The sequence below is a fragment of the Kogia breviceps genome, chromosome 16, assembly GCF_026419965.1.
Source record: "Kogia breviceps isolate mKogBre1 chromosome 16, mKogBre1 haplotype 1, whole genome shotgun sequence".
In the NCBI taxonomy this organism is placed as follows: Eukaryota; Metazoa; Chordata; class Mammalia; order Artiodactyla; family Physeteridae; genus Kogia; species Kogia breviceps.
Genome location: NC_081325.1, coordinates 7,015,718 through 7,029,092, shown reverse-complemented (window position 1 = coordinate 7,029,092; position 13,375 = coordinate 7,015,718). Strand labels below are relative to the sequence as shown.

At 48.8% G+C, this 13,375-nt stretch overlaps 1 protein-coding gene across 2 annotated transcripts in view; it reads left to right on the top strand.

Moving 5' to 3' along the window:
- FLT1 (fms related receptor tyrosine kinase 1) overlaps positions 1 to 13,375 on the top strand; it is a 175,702-nt gene that overhangs the window by 122,686 nt on the left and 39,641 nt on the right. For both annotated transcript variants that reach the window (XM_059041793.2, XM_067016795.1), the window contains 2 exons: positions 1,464 to 1,595; positions 11,881 to 11,987. In XM_059041793.2, the coding sequence (XP_058897776.1) occupies positions 1,464 to 1,595; positions 11,881 to 11,987 (239 nt within the window). The remainder of the gene's footprint in view (positions 1 to 1,463; positions 1,596 to 11,880; positions 11,988 to 13,375) is intronic.

Genomic DNA, 13,375 nt, shown 5'->3' with positions numbered 1-13,375 from the left:
CCACCTCCCGGGTCTCTGCTCAAAACGTCACCTGCTTAGAGTCTTCTCAAAACACCCCATCTAAGGGAGCTTCTTCACCCTCCTTAACTCGTGACCTCCTTAACCTGGTCTACTTCCTTCACAAATGTTATGGCTACTTGAAATGGCAGTCTTTATTGGTACTTGTCCCAAACTATAATTTAAGCCCTTTGCAGGCAAGGACTCATTTGCTTTGCTTATTACTGTATCACCAGCATGTAGACTAGTGTCTAGTACACAGTGGACCTCAAAACTAGTCATTATGTCAATGAACAAGCTGTGTAAAAAAGGCCACTCTAAAAAGACTAAAGGAGAACTGACCAGGGGTGAGATTGTAGGTTTGTTTGTATTTTCACATTTTCTTTGTGCGTTCCAATATTTCTCAAGTTTTCTATATCAGATATAGTTTTTATAATCAGGTGAATGCAAACTATTGCGACTCACAAAATATAGCCTCTGGTCTGGTCGGGTTCAATTTATTCCGGAACAAGCACTTGGTGCGTGTTCATTTCAGGGTCATGCCTTTTCTCAGTGGCCCCCCTTCTCCCATCACCTCTGATAATCTGGCCTCAACTCAAGGCCCATATACTCCATGGCGCCTTCCCTGAGTTGCCTATTGAGTTCCTCCCTGTCCACACTTTACATCTGATTGGGTCCGCTGTGCTACGTGTATTTATTCTCACTCATCAAACATTTTCTGTTTGTTGGTGTGTGTGTGTCGGGGGGGAGAGGGGGAGAGAGAGATATTACTGAGCACCTACTATGTGCTGGGCACTTGCTATTCATTTTCCCGTTGATTGAGTAGGACCTGCTTTCACTGTCATCCTAAAGACTGAGGAAACTGAAACAGAAAGTGAAGTAACTGGCCTAAAGTGACAGAGCTGTGCTGGCGAGGGCTCGATTAAAGCCCAGCCCAAGCTCTTTACCACTGTGACCAACGAAATGGGATTAGCTTTGACCCCTGGGCCACGAATGTGCTTTCCATCCAACTGCACGCTCTCGGTCGAGCCCCTGAACCTCCCCACACCTCAGCGTCCACATTCGAAAGATGGAGACGGCAACCCCTTACAGGGTGGCTGTCGAGATAGGAACGGGGTGTCGGCTGTGCCTGGCACACGGCGGGCGAGGACATGGTAGTTATTATTGTTATTAGATATGCTACCTCCTTGATATGTGCTCTTTCAAGTTGGGGGCGGTAGCCCCACCTCATTTCTTTCTGGCCTGGGTCGTCGGATCTGCGTCTCCAGAGTAGGGGCTCCGAGCTATAGAAGGTACTATGGAAAAGCCTGGAGGAGAGAAAACAGATACGCAGCCCTGGCCCAGGTGAACCGGAGCTTGGATTTCCTCGTCCGAAGGCGTAACGATAGGAAGAGGGTTGTGTTACAGAAGTGGCTGTTTGGGTTTGTCCTCCAGGCTCACTAATCTAAACATCTCTCACTCCCCAGGAATTATTTTAGGACCAGGAAGCAGCACGCTGTTTATTGAAAGAGTCACGGAAGAGGATGAGGGCGTCTATCACTGCAAAGCCACCAACCAGAAGGGGTCCGCGGAGAGTTCGGCATACCTCACCGTGCAAGGTAAACAACTGCTCCCGAAAGCACGAGAAGCTGCTCAGACACCTATTTCCCTGTTTGTTGAACTTTCCACCTCCCGGGGTCCAGCTGCCCCTGCAGTCTATTCCTTTCCCTGACCTCCTTTTCCCCTCCCCGTCCCGCTGGGAAGGCCTGGCTGGTCCCCACTCCTGGCGAGGCTGAAGGTGAGGACACAGGCCCCCGTGGGAACACAGTCTCCGTGGGGGACAGTAGTTCCCGGAAGACAGGAGAGCCAGCGGCTGCCAGAGCCATGACACTGACCCACAGAGAATGACCAGGGTGGCCACCCCCGTGAGAAGGAAACCCAAGGAGGCAGAAGACGGGTGTAGAGAGGAAAAACCCCACGCCCTGGAAATCATCCATTCTTTTTCCAGTTCCCACCAGTTACACAGATGGCCCTCCCCACCGTTTTCGTAAACTGTTTTTTTAACACGAAGTGGGCTGCAAAATACTATCAGAGAGAAGCAACACATAATAAACAGACCACATGGGAGAAGAATATTCCAAGGGCTTCCTCAGACAGTTTTGTTGAGCAGCAAAACCTCAAGAGGCCTCATCTGACCGTGGACTCTGGCCACCTGGCTGGCATTCAGTACAGAGATTAGACCTCAGTTTCAATCCTCCAAAGCCAAGAATCATCCCAGGAAACATAACATTTCTAGCACCATAAAGTCTTCGAATTGGCGCCTCTTAGACGTATAGGCACATCTATGGCTCGCTGAGGTTTTACGTGAAGAGATGGAGTTTCTCCAGTAGCCTACTTGCAAATGCTCCTCAGTAGACTTCAGAATATGTAAGAATTTCTGAAGGAGATCTTGCAGCGGTTCCGGGTTACCATTCTCCTCACCCCAGCGCGCTCGGCCCTCCACATGCTTCCTTCAGCCTCAGCTGTCACATGCCCCCCACACGCCCCAGGCCCCCCACCTGGACTAAATCGCAACACACCGCCCTCCCCCTGGTCCTCTGCCCTTTACACGTCGTTTTCCTTCCGTCTGAACAGCCTTCCTTCCCAACTTGTTCTCCCCCAGACAATCCTACTCCCACCTTTTATTTGTCAAGCTTTTTTACTGAAGTACAGTTCATTGACTTTGTGTTAGTTTTAAGTGTACAGCGAAGTGATTCAGTTCTACGTTATACCCAGTCTTTTTCAGATTCTTTTCCATCACAGGTTATTACAAGATATTGAGTATATAGTTCCCTGTGCTATCCAGTGGGTCCTTGTTGTTTACCTGTTTTATATGTAGTAGATCCTACTCATCTTTTACAATTCACTTTTGCTCTTGGGTCGCTTTCTCTACACCTCATCCCTCATGTCTCGGCACCATCCCCCCTGCACCCCGTGCCCCCACAGCACTTGGCATGGACCTTTACTACAACGCTCATCATTGCACATCATTCACTTTTCTGGTCCGGAGCACTCGAGAAATGTTCGTTGGATTAACCTCTTTAGAAAACCACCAGTGGATGTCTGAAAAAAGAAACACATCGCTATATCGTTGAGGGCATTAGAGAGAAGCCGAATTAAATTAAGTCAACCACTTATATGTTTGCCCAGGACTGTGCGGGATATGGACGTACAAGTCACGATCCCTGACCTCTCTGTGCTTTGAAAACCTAGTTGGAAGGCAATTAAGGGGCACGTGAAACCGTTAGAACCAGATCAATAAACATTTTGAGCTCCTCCTGTGGGTAACACAAGAAACCCCAGTTTGTATAAAACAGACTACACAGTGCTGCTGATAAGGGTTAAAGGACTTCCTAGAGGCCAAAGATGATATGGCGAGTGACTTGACCTCTGCAGGAGGGCTTGCAGGATGTCGGATTGGCCAAGTGGACGGGGCAGGAAAGAAGACAGAGAGTGATGTGGCAGCCCCGGACCTCCCACACTGATATCTCCCTTGGCAATGACAGAGTCCAAACAATTCTAACCATTTCCTATTGGCTAGTCCATCGAAATTTCTGAGGAATTGGTACTTTTGTTTTTAAATTTATTTACGATTTACGATGTTGTGTTAATCCTACCGTACAGCAAAGGGATTCAGTTACACATAGACATCCTTTTTCATATTCTTGTCCATTTTTCATTATCACAGGATATTGAATATAGTTCCCTGTGCTAAACAGTCGGACCTTGTTGATTATGCATTCTCTATATAATAGTTTGCATCTGCTAATCCCGAACGCCCAATCCATCCTTCCCCGACCCCGAGGAATTGGTACTTTTGATTCATGACCTCTTTTTCCTCACGGGGCATTAATCTTCAATATCACGTAGAGAAACGGTCTAATCTGCAAGGTAGCTGCAGACACTATGTACATGTGACTCCTTCTTTTCACTCATTATTGCCCCCAACAGCCCTGTTTTGAGTTCTTGTGTCTGCTTTTTATAGTTTTTCTGCCGTCTCCTTTGCTCTTTTGTAATTTTTTCTCTGCTCTCAGAGTGATGGCTGTATCCAGGGCTCTCTGCTGAAAAACTGTGGTTAGCTGAGAAATTACCTGATCAGCCATCATCAAACCACACGTGAAATATCTGTACCTATTTCTAAGAGAAGCATAAACAAACGAAGCCATATCCTAATACGGTAATGATAAAACAGTGCAAGGAAATGAGGATGTTTAGTCTAAAAATGAGTCCACTTGGGGAGGACAGGATTGTTTTCTTCAAATATTTAAAGAGCTTTCAGACAGAGGAGATGTTGGCCTCATTCTTTGACTCACCAGAAAAGATAACCAGAACCAAGGAAGGGAGATGGTGGTGAAATTTCAAAGAGGCAGGTTTCAACTCCACATAAAGACATAATTTCGAATAGGAAGAATTTCTGAAAGTTGACAGTATGTGCATCTTGTGAATGAGACGCAGTATCTTGAACAGAAGTACTCCGGGCTCACTGAATAAAAATTTCATCCTTGGATGCTGTTCAGAACAGTTAAAGGCAGTACCTGCCTAGTGATCTCATCACTGAAATTAGATTCTTGCTTCTGGAGTCTAAATCATTTATTCTTCTCACTCTGGTGGCTGTGAACTGGGTGAATCGAGCTTTAGACTTGGGCTTCCCTGGTGGCACAGTGGTTAAGAACCTGCCTGCCAATGCAGGGGACACGGGTGTAAGCCCTGGGCCGGGAAGATCCCACGTGCCGCGGAGCAACTAAGTCTGTGCGCCACAGCTGAGCCTGCGCTCTAGAGTCCGCGAGCCACCACTACTGAGCCCGCGCACCTAGAGCCCGTGCTCCGCAAGCACGGCGATGAGAAGCCCGCGCCCCGCAACGAAGAGTAGCCCCCGCGCGCCGCAACTAGGGAGAGCCCGCGCGCGGCAACGAAGACCCTGCACTGACCGAAGTAAATAACATTTATAGAAAAAAGTAAAAAAGCTTTAGCCTCGATTTCCTAATATATGCAGCATATTAGGAACATATACCCTTCACACTGACCTATCTTGTCAGGTTGAGTTTAGGAAGTGAAACCAGGGAAATAAGTTGTGTCTGTGGCTATGTTTAACACATTTAAAGAGGTTCACAAATTAGCCAGGAAGGAAACTGTCTGCTCTTTTTATTTCCTTTGAAAAAGGATTCCTATACTCATAGATAAAACAATGTGTTATTTTTGTATCTTAAAAGGATGAGCAGGCCCGGGAATCAAAGTGGCTTCTTTAAATAATCACAGGTCTTGTTTGGTTTGGACTCTGCTCAGGAGCGAGAGGGGAAGTTCTAATATTAAGAACAACAGCAACAAAACTGTAGCTAACCAAAATAATTTCTGAAATTAACACAGCACGCCATAGCCCGTGGAACTCAACGGGACTTGTTACAGTGCAATGGTGGCACGTTTTCATCCAGGGATTTAAAACAAACTATACTTTATCATTATCAGTAATATCCACTGTGTGTGTGTGTGTGTGTGTGTGTGTGTGTGTGTGTGTGTGTGTGTGTGTAGTCTAACAGATTCAGGCTCTGCTACTGAAATAATAGCAAAGCATTATAATAGCATTGGTAATCACACAGGAGAAAACAACTTGAAGAATAGTTACCATTTTTAACATTTTTTTGAGGAAGACTGATGGATGCAAAAATCACAAAGCACAGGGACTGCCTCAGGGCACCCCGGGTGTGATTTGTAAATTTTGTGCCACCAATAATCACACATGAACACGTTTCAGGAAAGGACTCACACGGCAGGAAGGAATACACTATGTTCTTTCGCATCTTTAACAAAGTCCCAAGAGGAAAGAGTAAGGAGAGCTCAAAAGGGACTTGTCTTGGGTGTCCGGCCTTTTCTCATCACGCTTGGCCAGCGTTGAGTTTGCATCTTTTCTTGCTGAGCCTCCTCCGATCTCTGACTGCCCCTACCTTAGCTCCTCTCTTCCTAAAGCCTGCCTGCCCCCAGTTCTCTCCCCCGGCTCTCCTGGCACTCGGGAGGATGTGATAAACTAATTGACACGAAGATGTTGGTGACCGATGTCACTCCTCTCCTGGGCGCTGGCAGTTCAGAAGGGTTTCCCCAGGAGAGAACAGAGAGACCGACAGCTGAGCAGGCAGCTCACTAATTTCACATGGGAGGGCTGGGGGCGGATGTGCATGCCTTTGTAATTAAACCCAAGCAATGACATAAAGTTGGCCTTGATCAAGAATGCAAAAAATGGTGATGGAATTCCATTACAGCATCTTATGCTTGTTGACCATGTGGTCCACTGTTTTAAGCACATAACATGCATTAGCCTCCTTCAATCCAATGAGGGTTTTTTTTTTCCTACTTACAAGTGAGAGTCCGAGGCCCCGAGAGGGTTAGGACCCTGTCCAGGGTTACAAAGCTCAGAAGAGGCAGTGCTGAGAGAACTGGATCCCTGTTTACCCACTCTGCTCTCCTGCCTCTCAGCCTGGTGGGGAAGAGGCCCCACTCTGAAGCCAGGTGTGTCCCTGCTCGTGAGCCATGCAACCTTGGACAAATGACTTCCCTCCTGGAGCCTCAGTTTGCTCATCTGCAAAAGGGGTGCAAATAATGGCATACCAACCTTATAGGGTTGTGGCAAGGATTAACACATTTAACACCATATCTGGCATATGATAAAAACTTCTTCGATATTAGCTAACACTATCGTTTGCTAATATGATAAACCAAATTCCATCTCAACAAAACTTTCTGTATTATAGTTTTTCTAGACTTAGCCAGTAAGTCACACAAATGGTGTTCCGGACCACAAAATTCCCATATGATCTAAGGATTTAACTTCCTGTGATTAAAACGTATTACAGAACTGATAGGATAGCAACTTTAAGTATCTTTACTTAAAATTACTCTTGAAATGTACTTCAGATTTAATCCGAATAGAGTACGCCTACAATCACTGTCCTTAAGAAGGATTCCAAGTTGATGGCTGTACACGAATCTATGTAGATTCCTATAAAGCTTCATAAATAGTATGAAGGCCAGTTTTAATGTCCAATAAACCTTAGAGACTTACATAATAAGGTTAACTGGATTCCTGGTTACTGGATTTTAAATCAAAGGAGGTAGCATTGCTTGACTGGCTCACATGGGAGGCCAGGTCTAGGTGTACCGATTAATTTTCTTTTCATCCATATATATTTATTGAGACTTTCACTAGGCCAGAGCTCAAGACGCAAAATGAACAAGAAACACACCCTCCTCCCTGTGTCCTAATAGCTTCATGGGCAGTAAAGCCACATAAACAGTTACCTCAAATTAAAACAATGCCAGAACCAGAGAATAACTCCTAAGCCAGGCTGCAGCGTCAGGCCAGTTTCTCAGGGAAAGTACGCAGTTGTTTGTAGAAAATGTTCAGTACACGTGGGTCAAAGTCTGATTCATTTTAGAAGGAAAAGACAAATTGTGTTATATGAAATATGTTTGGATGAGGAAAACAACCTTGCACTTGAAGTCCAGAAAGTAATAAGAAGGGAAAAAAAGGAAAAGGCGGGCGTTGGGGGGAGACCTTCAAAGTGACAGCTCACACTGGCTTTAACCATCTCCCCATAAGGTGGGGTGCTCTTGTCACTGCCACATTTGAGGGATGAGGAAGCTGGGGCACAGAGTCCCTGGCCTCAGACGTAGCTGCTTGTAGACTTCCTTTTCTGCGGTTAAGGAAGGCCCTGGGCCCAGGGACCCCGGTCTTTCGCTTGGGGAGTTTCCCCAACTTCTTGGGAGGCACCGCCCAGTCACACTGCACGAGCTGAGCTGCCTGATTCTGTTGCCTGTTGACTCAGGTGGTCTGGTACCACTCAGAGCCACATGTCAGGGCTGGTGTCATGCTGCCACGTCACACGGCCCGGGTCCCATGAGGACAGAGCTGCCATCACTAGCAGAAAGGCCCAGGGCAGAACGGCAAGACACCACCCAGCTGTACAGACTCTAGACAAGGGGTGCCATACTCAGAAATCAGCCCTTCCTCTGGTTGGCACCGGCCCTTCCTCTCCCAGCAGGGATGGGAGGAAGCCTGGGAGGGTAACTGACATGGAATGTTCTGGGCAGCCAGGTCAGCAGCCTGAAATAAGAGGCACAAATACCTGACCTTTTCAAAACAGCCACCTTCTTGCCATTATCCCGTATAAAGATACCCTTGTACCACGTCCTGGTGGCCTCTCACACACATCAGACGGGAGGGACGTCCCTGAGACCCAGCGCTAACTCCTGTTATTGTCCAATTCCACCCACGTTCCACGGGCCCCCTCCGCCTGCCGTCTGCAGCTGGGCTATTTCATGCACCGAGTTCATCAGCTGACACCAGCGAGGTGAAGCTGGGTGGAGTCCGGCCAGCGTGTGGATGTCTGACCTCTGAAAACACATCCAAGAGCGGGATGGGAGGAGATGCTGCTGACTTAATTAATCTATAGCAGACTATGCCAATAGTTACTTTCCAAATAAAGACGGAGATCAAGTTATCAGACAAGAGAGAGGCAGAGCCTAGATACTACATCTTACGAAATGAGTTTAGTCCTCAGTCAACGGTAATAGAACATGAAATAGACCTTTCCCTTCTAATTAACGTTCATCTTGAAGATTTTTTTGTTTTGTTGTTGTTGTTTGCGGTACGCGGGCCTCTCACTGCCGCGGCCTCTCCCGTCGCGGAGCACAGGCTCCGGACGCGCAGGCGCAGCGGCCACGGCTCACGGGCCCAGCCGCTCCGCGGCACGTGGGATCCTCCCGGACAGGGGCGCGAACCCGCGTCCCCTGCATCGGCAGGCGGACTCTCAACCACTGCGCCACCGGGGAAGCCCTTGAAGATGTTTTGAATGAGATGATTCCTTAAATGCCTGAGCGCACACAAACACATTTGCTCCCTCTGCAAGGAACTCTGCCTGAGTAAGGACCGTGGAATTTCTTCGGGGGGGTCTACTTCCTGCCCCGGGGAATGCAGTGGGAAAATTCCCACAACGAGAGGGGACCTCTCCCAGGGCATTCCGTGCAGGAGGCCTCTGCAGAGGCTTTATGCAGACAGTGCCGTGTCTTGAGATGCCCTCAGCATCTCCAGGAGCCCAAGGCCACTGTGCCCTGAGTAGGTCCCAGTCAGTTTTTCGGTTCCACAAAACGTATTTGCAGCATAAGCAAAGAAGTGTGTGCGTGCATGTGTGAATACAGCAGGGCAACATTAAACCTCTTACTGCAGGGGAGGAAATCCAAACTCACAAACCTGCGCGTACAGGTTTCCCATCAAGAGGACACACTGGGAGAAAAGGTGGTCATACTTTGAAACTTCTCAGTCTCAGGAGATTCAGGGGAAACGTGACCACAAGATGCCAAAGCAGCAAATGAATCCAAGTTCATTCACTCACTCCCCCACTCCCCCAACACTTTCAGGATGCCTACCCTGCTACACGCCAGGCACTCTTCTCCACACCGGAGATGCAGCAGTGCACGAGAGGACCTGCGTTCTCCTGCTTCACGCAGCGCTTTGAACACACCCGTCAGTTCATACCTGAACACCAGACCGTGAGCTCCATTCCATGCCCTTTCACTTACCACCGTACGCCAGCACCCAGAACAGAGCCTGGGATACGGGGGACATTCCGTATGTTTATCAGATTGATATACGTGAAAGGGGATTTGGCCCAGAACCCTTTGAAAGCTTCATGAAACTCTCTGGAGACCAAGCAAAGTATGATTTATCCGCTTATTCACCCAGTTCGGTGAGTGGGATAGGAAGATGAATCGGGTGTGACCTCAGCCCTGGGAGGCCTACATCCCGGTAGAGAAGTGGCGAAGGCCAAAGCACAGAGGCGCAGAAGGGCTGGTCTATTTACGAAACTACAAGTACTTTGTTGTAGAGCACGTGGGAGGGCAGCAGGAGGTGAGGCTGAAGAAAGAGGCAAGCTTGGGCAGAAAGGACCTAAGGGCTTGGGCTTCTATCCTGACGGGGCAGCAATGACGGAATTTAAGGCGTCCCAGGATGGAATCCATGATTTGGCAAGATCACACGGGCTGGAGCGGAGGAGAGGCCGGGGACTCACGGCTGGTTAGGAAGCCGATGCGGTCATTCAGGGGGACTTAGGGGGCTTTGACTGAGGTGGTGACCACGCGGTAGGACAGGGGGTGAAAATTTCATGAGCCGTGGAAGCAGAACAAGCAAGACTTGGGGATGGGCTGCAAAGAGAGAAAAAGCCAGACCCCCCTCTAGCCGTGGTGAGGGCACAGCGGCCGCAGGAAGTGTAGGTGTGTGGTGGCTGAACGGAGAAGAGAGGACGGGGAAGTGGCTTCGGTCTTACTTAGCTTGTGTATTTGCTACTGTTGAGGGCGGAGAGCCTTCGCTGGCTCTCGCTGCGCACAGCACTGAGTTGAAGCCACAGTTCTCTGTGGTCTGGTCCCGTCCCGCATCTTGCATTTGTACTCTCTGTCGGTGCCTTATCGTTTCCCACTTCTGGGCCTTCTGCCTTCATCCCTGTAGGTCAAAATCCATTTCAAACGTCACCTCTCCCAAAAGGTGTCCGAGTCCCTCATCTCCAAACTCTTTGTACCGAGTTTCTTTGGATTTGCCTTAAGCCTCCTGGTTAGGTTGTGAGCGAGCTGCTGGAGAGGGACAGCAGCTTTCCCTTTTTCACCTTCCCGTCTCCTTGCCTGGGGCAGGACCCAACACGTCTTCGTTGGGTTAAAACAAAGAGCCCACCAGATGAAACTGTCATCCATGAAATGGGGACATTCTTGCCCCTGCTTCATCCGGCGTGTGGGAGGACCTCGCCCATAAGAAGTGCTCCATAAAAAGTATCAACATCCACATCACCATTTCTTTTCCTTTCCTTTTCTTTTGGCCGGGTGGCGGGTCACGCAGGATCTTTGTTCCCCGACCAGGGATCGAATCCCCGCCCCGTGCAGTGGAAGCACGGAGCCCTAACCACTGGACGGCCAGGGAAGTCCCTCACCTTTTCTAAAGGGAATAAGTCTCACTTGATCTTGGCCTAACTTAATACTAAGACTCTGTCTCTCTCCTTTTAATGAAGTTCAAGGAAAGGAGCATCCCTTTAGAGTTCCCGGGAAAGTGTCCACTGGAATCAAGAAGCGGGGAGCCACTGTTCCGGCTCACTGGAGCATTCCTGAACAAATCCCAAAGACTGTCCTCTCTGGAAGCTTCTCTTGGATACTTGGGGTCTTTTCTTTTTGGTCATGGAAAAACAGTGCTCGGCTTTCGATCTGTGTGATTCTGGGAAATCAGGTGATTAGGAAGAACTGGCTCTAGCTGGTACCTCTGCTGAGCTCAGCCCTGCAGGCTGCCTGTTGAGAAGCCCAGATGTGACCAGAGGGACTGCGGAGCGTTGGCCTGGCTGCTCCAAAAGGAGTGAGCAGCCAATTGTGACAGTCCTGGGCTTTTATTTTTAGTTTTAAAACCCACTTTGAAGAATTCTGTGAGTCCCCAGGGAGACTTCTTATGTCTTTTTTTTTTTTTTCTTTTTCTTTAGAATTTCCTCTAAAACCCATTAGGGAGAGCTCATAAGAGTCCAGATTTAGCGCTGTGGTGAGGTTTTGTTCCTGCCTTAATGTTTTTTCCCATTGTTAATTTCTCCTCTATTTCTTGGATTGTTTGCAAACTCAACAGCAAAATTTCTGGAAAGTCTTTTCATTTCCGTGTAAGTTTATGATGATAATAGTATGGACCCTGCCGGACCGAGAAGGTAAGAGGCTCTGTCCTGGAAGCCGATTCCTGCGGCCAGTCAGCCGATTGCATTCTGTGATGAAGCATTCCAGGTCACCGACCTTCTTCTGTCAAATCACAGACCCGGAGTTTGCGAGTTGCTGTTTAGCGCCCTCTTGGTGTTTTTATCTCTCCAGGAACCTCAGACAAGTCTAATCTGGAGCTGATCACTCTGACGTGTACCTGCGTGGCTGCAACCCTCTTCTGGCTCCTGTTAACTCTCTTTATCCGAAAACTGAAAAGGGTAAGAACGTCTCAGATGAAATTCTATGCTCCTTTTTGCATAATCTTCCCAAACGCCTAGCAGCGCCGCCGGTGTAGTGACATCATCATGCAAGGTTCCCCCTAAAATGCCTGCCTGATGTCCAGAGGAGGCACTGAACAGAGGGCGGACCTTCTTCCTCCCCTCCTGTTCCTCCCTCTGACCTGGTGACCACGGCAAATGCATCATTAAAACGTCTCTTGGGACTTCCCTGTGGTCCAGCGGTTAAGACTCCGCACTTCCACTGTAGGGGGCGCAGGTTCGATCCCTGGTCGGGGAACTAAGATCCGGCACGCCGCATGGCCAAAAAAAAAAAAAAATGTATCTCAACCCTCACGTGGGGTGTTCAGAACAAAAGCTAGAGCAATGAACAGATGACTATTTTCCAGACACAGAAGGGACATTTTTGATATAAAGTCTTTCAATTAAATTCAACATGAGGCCTGGGAAGCGTTCATGTTCTTAACCTCACTCTCTGCTAAGAAGCAAAAGGGAAAAAGCAAAATAAAGGCCCACCTCTGTCTTATCTCTGCTGTTCCATGCTCTTTGAGCCCCATGATAAAATTAAGTTCTTTAGAGTGTAAGGCTCAGGTTGGAATTCGGGACATCAGATTCCTATCATGAGGCCTGTAGCACAGTTTGCCTCTCTGAAGTTCAGTGGGGGAAAGAGCCAACCCGTACTCACTCACTCACTCACTCACTCACTCACTCACTCACGCATGGCGCAAATATTTCCCGTGTGCCTGCTCGGGCCAGAGTGCCAGACCCTGTGTGGGGACCTCTGATAACAGCGCAGAGCAAACGCTACAGAGCCGACTAAACAACACGTAAGGGAGGGGAAGCCTGCCGTCAGAGAGACGGCACGCATCTGGGGCTGGAGCAGGCAGATGGGACCCACTGAAGAGGAGAGACTGACCCGGGCAAGACGTGGGGATGAGAGACAAGGGGGCGCAGGAGAGGAGAGGAGAGGCTGCAGCGGCTGCCCAGGCAGGGCCCTGTAAGCTGCGGAAAGGAACTCCCTCTGTGTTTTAGAAGTGAGGGGAAGCCTTGAAAGGGTGAGGTTAAGCAAAGGTGGGTCACTGTACAGGTGAGAGGTCTGTGTCTGGACAGGTGGTTTCAGCTGTATGAGGAGAAAGGACCAGAGTGGGAAAGGGTGAATAGAGAAGAACCGAGCAGGAGACCTTGGTAGCCCCAGTCAGAGATGACGGTCACGGGACTTCCCCGGTGGCGCAGTGGTTAAGACTTCCCCATTCCCGATGCAGGGGGCCCAGGTTCGAAACCTGGTCAGGGAACTAGATCCCACATGCCGCAACGAAGGAGCCCGCGAGCTGCAACTAAGGACCCGGTGCAACCAAATAAATATTTTTAAA